General features: G+C 34.3%; 1 protein-coding gene across 1 annotated transcript; it reads left to right on the forward strand.

Moving 5' to 3' along the window:
- The first annotated feature begins 2,389 nt into the window (after nt 1–2,389).
- Nucleotides 2,390–9,624, forward strand: LOC127105391 (topless-related protein 1). Its single transcript, XM_051042573.1, has 25 exons — nt 2,390–2,639; nt 3,070–3,185; nt 3,299–3,478; nt 3,831–3,944; nt 4,031–4,189; nt 4,285–4,462; nt 4,567–4,708; nt 4,826–5,110; nt 5,217–5,326; nt 5,415–5,484; nt 5,816–5,889; nt 5,975–6,070; nt 6,153–6,248; nt 6,368–6,495; nt 6,611–6,845; nt 6,931–7,092; nt 7,171–7,260; nt 7,350–7,496; nt 7,584–7,694; nt 7,805–7,984; nt 8,077–8,205; nt 8,411–8,506; nt 8,604–8,792; nt 8,879–9,045; nt 9,154–9,624. The coding sequence occupies exons 2-25, from the start codon at nt 3,106–3,108 to the stop codon at nt 9,368–9,370; spliced, it is 3,435 nt and encodes a 1,144-aa protein (XP_050898530.1). The 5' UTR covers nt 2,390–2,639; nt 3,070–3,105; the 3' UTR covers nt 9,371–9,624.
- Nucleotides 9,625–9,831: the final 207 nt, after the last annotated feature.

The raw sequence follows: 9,831 nt of genomic DNA on the forward strand, positions 1-9,831 counted from the left end.
CACTACCTGCTTCGACATAAGGAATTACAATTCTACACACTGCATTTTTTAAGCTAAAAAACGCAAAAATTTATGTAAATGCTCATGCCCGTAAAAATTCGCCAAAAAAACGGGGCGAGACAGAATATACACATTAGAGAGTGAGAGCCTAAAGCCTTGGCCCGCCCCGCACTAAAGTGCGGGCAAAACAGTCATGTCCCATAGGTCAGACCCGTTTTCCACCCTAGTGTTTATGATTACGTAGAAACAATATTATTTCCAATAATGTTGTTATAAACGTAGAAAATACTACTTATCATATTAAACTTATTTTTTGAAATTGGATTATTTTAGGTCCGATGAATATAGCGATTTTGTATTTTTATAATTGATGGAGATATCTTATAGAATATTTCAAGTTACGTTAATTTTAACTTTATAATTTGTTTGAGTACAATTTATGCTCTTTTTCAATTAATTTACTTATTGAAAAAAATGTTTTATGTAAAATCACTCTTTATTTAAAGTTAAATCAAATGGATATTTCAATTTTGTAAGTTAGATATTTGTAATAAATATATTTAAAAGTTTATTAACTAAAACATTTGTAAACAATTTTTTTTAATTTATAATATATAAGATATAGCTCAACAGATAAATTATTTTATTAATAGACTCGATACTATATCTCAAGATTTGAATTTGTAAATTTAAAATCGAATGTATGAGTTTTATTTGTAAAATCAAGATATTTGTAATACGTAACTATTAGAAATTCTTTTAACAGCCTCTTTAAATTAAAAATAGTTGTAATGAAGTCCCTAAAATATTATTTCAAATTTATTGAATAACTAATATTTTATTGATATAATAATTTAGATATATTAATTATTTAATATATTTTATGATATTTTTATAATAGTAATAAGATTATATATATATATATATATATATATATATATATATATATATAGATAGATAGATAGATAGAGAGAGAGACTATGGATCTAGCTAAAAATTTACAAATAGTTTAGGAACCTACAACATAATTAAATATAAAAAGCTTCATAAAATAGCTAATTTATTATAATTTGGACTAAATTAACTTGTGTGGCACAGGTTAAAATAGCCCCATTTAAAGAATTTGTATTAATTATACATTTTAAATAATATTATTGACTATTTTTAAAATAATTTTTGTATACATTTTTGTTTTAGTTTTCAACACAAATCATTAATGAGTTTTTTAAAATGTACTATTAGGTAGAATAATTACATAAATTAAATTACAATAACTAAAAATATATTACCAAAAATAAATAAATATTACATAGATATTTTATGGTGTCAAAAAATTTAATACAAAAGTAGTAAATGTGACACCTAATTTAACTTAAGATGAAAAATTATAAATTTTGACTAACATTTACCTTAAAAATACTTTTTCTTTTTAAATTCATAATAATAATATGATTTGTTTAAAGGTTTAACAATTCATTTTATTACACAAATTATCATAAAAAGCTATTTTTAATATTAACAAGTGCATTTATAACATTAACTAACAATTTTCTTTGTATAAATAATTATTTAAATCAAAGTCAAATGCATTTTTGATCATTTAAATATATTTATATAACTGTAATAAAAATATTAAAAAAACTCAAACATAAATATGGGATAAAATGATTAATTTATGACAATATTATTATATTATTTTCGAGAAATTAATTAAAAAAATATATTATACTTTGAGAGGAAGAAAGTATTTGAGACCGGAATGCGTACGCGGAGAAGAGCAGTTAGAGATGTACTAAACAACAACCACACATTTAATTCACTTTATTTTATTACTTTAAATTTTCATAATCTCGTCAAAATATCGTATTGCATCTCTTTTCTCATCTCACATGTCGCAATCATGACCTGTACTACTCCTATCTAACTATCACGTGATAAAAACGCATCTCGCAATGGCAATTCTTGTAATAACCACAAAATCCTAAGGGCAAACAATATTTGTCCTTCTCATTAAAACTTTGTCGTTACACAACATGGGATCTGAACCCACTAAAAGTCACTTTCTCACCCTCTCTCAATTTTCAACAAATCTCCACCGTTCAAATCAATCATCAAACTTCAAGATCCAGATCCAACGGTGTTACGTAGGTTCTTACCATACCCTGTCTGTACTAAAACAAAATCCCACGGTCTGAAGCTGAAGACAGCTGTTAGCTCGAGATTCCGAGCCGATTGATTAGGCAAAACCGAAGCCGGCTTGGTGGGTCCCACTACATCTGCAGTTGTTATATAACTGAAATAACTTATCAGATAGCTTATCCATTATTTGATAACCTAGTTTGATAACTGATTCCACTTACCACCTCTTCAATCTGTCGCCTCCTATAAAAAAAACCACCTATTTCTGCAACTTCAAATGTCCCCTTCTTTCTTTCTCTCTCTATTTATATATATATAGATTGAGGGAGTTTCTAGAGAGAGAAAGAGTAGATTAGTCCATATCTACAGAGAGAGAATCGATTTTGGTCTTTTTGGGTGACTTTTGTTGTGGGTTTGGTTTGGTTCCATATTCGGAGTCTTCTTTGTTGTTGTTGTTCGTGTTATTCTTATGTTTGATGTGTTCGGTCTTTGAAGCCAAGGTAACACAGTTTCTCTCTCTTTCATTCATGCTTCGAATCTGTACCCTTTAAAGTTTTTACAATTTTTTTTTTTTGCTTTTTTAAAAATAATTTTTTATAATTTTATAATTTTTTGGGGTTGAGACTTTAGGTTCATGCATCTTCAACCTGAATTAAAGTTTTATTTTTTATGTTTGTTTGATTATATTAGAGAGAGAAAATAGAGACAGAGTCAAATGGGTGTTTCAATTTTTTCTTTGGCTAACAAAACCATAGGGATTTTCTTTTTATAGTTAATTTTTTACAAATAAAGAAGGTTATTTTTTTCTTCTTTTCCATTATTGATTTAAATAATTACTTGAAATTTTTTATTGTTGTTTATTTATGTATTTATATATAGGTAACCCTTTTATTACAAATTTGTGACTTTTTTGAAATATAATTTTTGCAGATCTAGTTGAGTGTTGGAGATTTTAGTGTGGTTAAGATGTCATCTCTGAGTAGGGAATTGGTGTTCTTGATCTTGCAGTTTCTTGATGAGGAAAAGTTCAAAGAAACTGTTCACAAGTGGGGCTAACTTTTTTGTTCTATTGTTTTAACTTATTATTATTTTTGGTATAATCTTTTTTTCACATTTGATTTGACTAATTAATTGATTATGGTTTGTGATAATTGATTAGGCTTGAGCAGGAGTCTGGATTTTTCTTTAACATGAAGTATTTTGAGGATGAAGTTCATGGTGGGAATTGGGATGAAGTGGAAAAGTACTTATCCGGTTTTACAAAAGTGGATGATAATAGGTATTCTATGAAGATATTTTTTGAGATAAGGAAGCAGAAGTATCTCGAGGCTTTAGATAAGTAAGTCTTGCGTCACATTTTCCGCTTTTCGGTTGTTAATTACTTGTTAACTTTCAAGTCTTAGAATCATGGTTTTAAATTGTGGTTAGGGTTTGATGCACTTGAAGTGTATGTTTGGTTTCGTGGTTGGAACACTTACAATTGATTTTGGATGTGTAGAATTGATTTTGACATGTTTGGTTGCTCTCGAGTAGAATTGATTATGCTGTCCAGAATTGATTCTACTTGAAGTTAGGATTTGTAGCTTTTGAGTCTAAATGTTATTTTTACACTGAAATTTACAATTCAACTAATTTTTGCAAGAAATTATACTATTGAAAGTGTTTTTTAATTTTGTAATTTTGTGTTATAGGCATGATCGGTCGAAAGCTGTAGAGATATTAGTGAAGGATTTGAAAGTGTTTGCTACGTTTAACGAAGAGTTGTTCAAGGAAATCACACAGCTTTTGACATTGGAGAATTTTAGGTACTTATTTAAGTTTCAATTCTTCGTTTGCACTTTCGAATTCGATTTTTGCAAGATGTGTAGCGATTGAGTTTTTGTTATCATAGGGAAAACGAACAGTTGTCGAAGTATGGTGATACTAAGTCTGCGCGAGCAATCATGTTGGTTGAGCTTAAAAAGCTCATTGAAGCTAATCCGTTATTTCGCGACAAATTGCAATTTCCTAACCTTAAAAACTCAAGGTTAAGGACACTCATCAATCAAAGGTAACTCTTTTTGCTGTTAAGGTTTGCATTGAAGATATAAAATCTTCTTAGAAGCTGATTAGGTTGTGTTCTGTTGACGAAAAACTAAATTACAGCTTGAATTGGCAACATCAACTTTGTAAGAATCCACGTCCGAATCCTGATATAAAAACTCTTTTTGTGGATCACTCATGCGGACAACCGAATGGTGCACGAGCTCCTTCGCCTGCTAACAGTCCATTATTAGGATCCTTACCGAAAGCTGGTGGATTTCCTCCTCTTGGTGCTCATGGGGTGAGCGAGCTTCTTTTGATATCATAGATAGGCTTTTGTTTAATGTCTCTGTCATCTTTTGATTCTTATTATGTCGCTAAACTTTTCGTGCTTCATGGTTACAGCCTTTTCAACCTAGTCCGGCATCTGTGCCAGCACAGCTCGCGGGTTGGATGTCAAATCCTACCACTGTAGCACATGCTGCAGTTTCGGGTGGAGGTGGTATCGGTGGAGGAGGTATAGGTCTTGGTGCTCCATCAATGCCTGGTAATATACTATTTCTAGACTATCTCTGAATCACTGACACAGACACCCGAAAGTACTGATACATACCAATAATATTTTAAAGAAAAATGCAAGTAATTTTTTCTTCGCCATGTTTAGGTGCTTTAAAGCATCCACGGACGCCTCCTACTAATCCTTCTGTCGACTATCCGTCCGGTGGAGACTCGGACCATGTTACAAAGAGAACAAGGCCAATGGGAATAACTGACGAGGTAAATCTACCTGTGAATGTGTTGTCGGCGTCATTCCCTGGTCATGGTCATAGTCAGGCTTTTAATGCACCTGATGACTTGCCGTTGCCGAAGACTGTCATGCGAAATCTGATTCAGGGCTCATCTCCTATGAGCATGGACTTTCATCCAGTTCAACAATCTTTACTTCTAGGTTGGTTGCTTTTCTACAGCATTTGAATAGTGTTATTTATTTATTTTTTGCATTTATTTTCGATCAAAACTACCATTTTACTAAGTTTTTCTTTATTAAATATCAGTTGGTACAAATGTGGGAGACATTGCCTTATGGGAGGTGGGTTCTAGGGAGCGGTTGGTCTCGAGGAACTTCAAAGTTTGGGATCTTAGTGCATGTTCAATGGCATTTCAGGTTCTATCTTTAGTCTCTTAACTTGTACACTTCGATGTTGATGCAATCTAACCATGATTGAAGAGAAAACTAACCTTGATCAATTCAGGCTGCTCTTGTCAAAGATCCAAGTGTTTCTGTTAACCGTGTGATTTGGAGTCCGGACGGTGCTTTATTTGGTTAGTTAGTTGGAAACATTTATAATTCTTCAATGTTTGATTGAATATACATACTTTCAAACCACGAATCACCGACATTGACACATTAACATCAGTAATCACATGCGTCAATATTGTGTTAGAGTCGGATACCGAACATGCCCGTTAATTGGAAACATTTATAATTCTTCAATGTTTGATTGAATATACATACTTTCAAACCACGAATCACCGACATTGACACATCAACATCAGCAATCACATGCGTCAATATTGTGTTAGAGTCGGATACCGAACATGCCCCGTTAATCTGAATTTGTTGACTAATGTCTTGAATTTGATGAAATAACAGGAGTTGCATACTCAAGGCACATTGTTCAGATATACTCTTACCATGGCGGTGATGAAGTTCGGCAGCACTTAGAGGTACACACATACATGTTTAGTTATATAAAATTACAGATAGATATATGCATTGTTATGACTGTTATAATGTGAACTCGTTTTCTAGATTGATGCTCATGCCGGAGGAGTAAATGATCTAGCATTTTCCCACCCAAATAAGCAACTGTGCGTGATAACTTGCGGTGATGATAAAACCATTAAGGTGAGTTTGTTAAAAATGAGCTATATTTACTGAAGTCGACAAGATCAATATGTTGCTAACTAAGTTATGCAATTTAATATAGGTGTGGGATGCTGCATCGGGAACAAAACAATATACGTTTGAAGGTCACGAGGCTCCGGTTTATTCTGTCTGTCCGCATTATAAAGAAAATATTCAGGTAGAAATTGATTTATTAACACCTTCGCGGAGAATGCTTTTCGAGTTTGTTTGCATGAATGAATACGACCCGGAAGAAACTTTTTCTAGCGAATAATTGTTTTTTCGTGTATGTTGTAGTTCATCTTTTCAACAGCGCTAGATGGAAAAATAAAAGCATGGCTGTATGACAATTTGGGATCTCGTGTTGATTATGATGCTCCTGGTCGATGGTGCACAACCATGGCTTATAGTGCTGACGGTACAAGGTCAATATTCTCAATCACGGCTCCTTATAAATATCGCTGCATAGTTGAATTCTACCTCCATTTTTTTTCCGTTGCTTTATGTTCTAATAGTTTGACCGGGAATGTATTACTATAGGCTCTTTTCATGTGGAACAAGCAAAGATGGAGATTCCTCAATTGTGGAGTGGAATGAAAGTGAAGGAGCCGTGAAAAGAACTTACCAAGGATTTCGCAAACGATCTTTGGGTGTTGTGCAATTCGATACGACCAAAAATCGATTTTTGGCCGCCGGAGATGATTTCTCCATTAAATTCTGGGATATGGACAATGTTCAGCTTTTGACAACTGTTGAAGCTGATGGGGGTCTTCCTGTAAGTTCACGGTTTTATCGTAAATTAAAGAGCCGATTGCTAAAAAATATCTGCTGCTAATTCGTTTCCGATCCCCTATCTCTAGGCAAGTCCACGTATTCGTTTCAACAAGGATGGAACTCTTTTAGCCGTCTCAACAAACGACAATGGAATCAAAATTATAGCCAATGCAGACGGCATCCGTTTGTTGCGTACATTAGAGAATTCTATGTATGATGCTTCAAGAGCATCAGAATCCTTGGTAAAGGTATACTTATAGATTTCATACTTTCTTCACTATCTCATAATAGTAAAAAGCTGAATCTAACACGATGTATTGTGTCAGCCTACGATAAATTCAATGTCTTCTGCTGCGGCCACAACTAGTGCTGCATTAGCTGAGAGAGCCTCGTCTGTAGCAGCTATTGCTGGAATGGTTTGTGATCTTATCCTCTTACTTTATTCTCGCATGTTCCTTGCAACTTTTTTGTTACATCAATTTCATCTCAAATTTTTTCGCATCAGAATGGTGATACTCGAAACATGGGCGATGTTAAACCTAGAATAAGTGAAGAATCCAATGACAAATCAAAGATATGGAAGCTCACTGAAATCAATGAACCATCTCATTGTAGATCCTTGAAGCTACCAGAGAATGTTAGAGTAAACAAGGTATGTTATTTGATTCAAAATTATCAAATACCCTCAGATGAATATTTTAGTAATCAAAGCATGAAATTGTTCTGATTTTTATGACAGATATCAAGGTTGATATATACAAATTCAGGTAATGCTATTCTAGCATTAGCATCAAATGCCATTCACCTTCTCTGGAAATGGCCGCGAAATGAACGTAACTCATCTGCCAAGGTGAGGGAGCATGTGAAGTTACTTTTTTCAGACTACTATGACTCTTATCTACTCAAAAAGTGGAAATATGAATTATACTGTTTTTTTATGTGGACAATTTAATCCTGTAGGCCAATGCATCTGTGCAACCTCAGCTGTGGCAACCGTCGAGCGGCATCCTGATGACTAATGACACCGCCGATAGCAATCCTGAAGATTCTGTTCCTTGCTTTGCTCTGTCCAAAAATGATTCGTATGTAATGTCTGCGTCGGGAGGGAAGATTTCCTTGTTTAACATGATGACTTTTAAGGTAATCTTTTATGTTGTAAATTTTGTACATTTGAAATAATTGTTTTCGGCATATTAATCAATTTTTAACCTTGTATACTTGTATATGTGCAGACAATGACAACTTTCATGGCCTCACCACCGGCAGCTACATTTCTTGCTTTCCATCCTCAAGATAACAATATTATTGCTATAGGCATGGATGATTCCTCCATTCAAATATATAATGTCCGTGTTGATGAGGTAACGCCGTTGTATCTGTGTAAACAATTTCTAATCGATCTATGGAACACAGACACCAGACATGACACAGACACGTAAGAAAATGAAAGTGATTGATACACATCACATTTTCAATCAGTAGTGTCTGTCAGACACCTAACACATTTTCAATCAGTAGTGTCTGTGCTACGTAGTTTGAGATCGGTGTTAATGTGTTCATCTGCAGGTTAAAAGTAAACTCAAAGGTCATACAAAAAGAATTACTGGTCTTGCTTTCTCTCATGTATTGAATGTTCTTGTTTCATCTGGAGCGGATGCTCAGGTAATAACTTTTAATCGTAGATCTGTCTTCAGAATATAGTGCAATTTTACGAGGCTGCAATATAGTGAGTTGCGTCTGAGATTGTTTTACTATGCAGATTTGCGTGTGGAACACCGACGGATGGGAAAAACAGAAGAGTAGATTCTTGCAGCTGCCTCCCGGGAGGACTCCATCGGCACAGTCAGATACGCGCGTACAGTTTCATCAGGATCAGATACAGTTCTTGGTTGTACACGAAACTCAGCTAGCCATTTTCGAAGCAACTAAACTAGAATGTCTAAAGCAGGTTAGAATTTTTTGAGTTCGGTATGTCATATTGAAGTGATTTCATTATATTTTAATTGTCTCATATATCAATATCTGGAATTATAGTGGGCCCCGCGTGAATCTTCTGCACCAATATCGCATGCAACATTTTCGTGCGACAGCCAGCTGATATATGCAAGCTTTTTAGACGCAACCGTCTGTGTATTTAATGCTTCCAATCTTAGATTACGGTGTCGTATCAATCCTTCAGCTTATCTTCCTGCAAGTGTCAGGTAAGGCCCGAGCAAATTATTAGTGGTGTCAACGTGTCTGGGTCGTGTCTAGTTTACGTGACTAAAACTTTTCATGCACTTATTATTACGCGTGTTCATATGATGCAGCAATTCAAATGTACAACCACTAGTAATCGCGGCACATCCACAAGAACCAAACCAGTTTGCTGTAGGACTATCAGACGGCGGAGTTCACGTGTTCGAGCCACTAGAATCAGAAGCGAAATGGGGGGTGCCGCCTCCTCCAATCGAAAACGGATCAGCAAGCAATAACGTAGCAGTAGCTACATCAGTTGGACTTTCTTCAGATCAAGCACAAAGATGAACTGAATCTCCATTATGAGCCAAGAAGACAAGTTTCTTTTACATACTTGACTTGTTGGCCATTTTCAAGAACTGAAATTAATATTTTACTTTAGTTTATTATGCAGATGGATTTGTCCAAATCAGTTGATCCATTATTCTCTAATACAGTATATGTTCTAGTGATGCATAATGCTGGAACAACTTTTTTGGTTGAAACCAAAAACCATATTGTGATTTGCCAATAGATGTGAAGATTTTTTTTTTGAAGTTTAATTTAATGCTATACAGAAGTAGAGATTTGACTCATTTGAAGAAAATTGCTTAAATTAATTTTTCTAAAAGACTAGTATCATCCATGCATAACTCTACCCTCGACGAGTCGGGGAGGTTGCGTGCTTATGGTTGAATTTCTCGAGTCGGTTAACACTCATGCGTGCCTATGGTTGAATTCCTCGAACCGGGGAGGTAAACACTCATGCG

This window comes from Lathyrus oleraceus, chromosome 7 (genome assembly GCF_024323335.1).
Source record: "Lathyrus oleraceus cultivar Zhongwan6 chromosome 7, CAAS_Psat_ZW6_1.0, whole genome shotgun sequence".
Classification (NCBI taxonomy): Eukaryota; Viridiplantae; Streptophyta; class Magnoliopsida; order Fabales; family Fabaceae; genus Lathyrus; species Lathyrus oleraceus.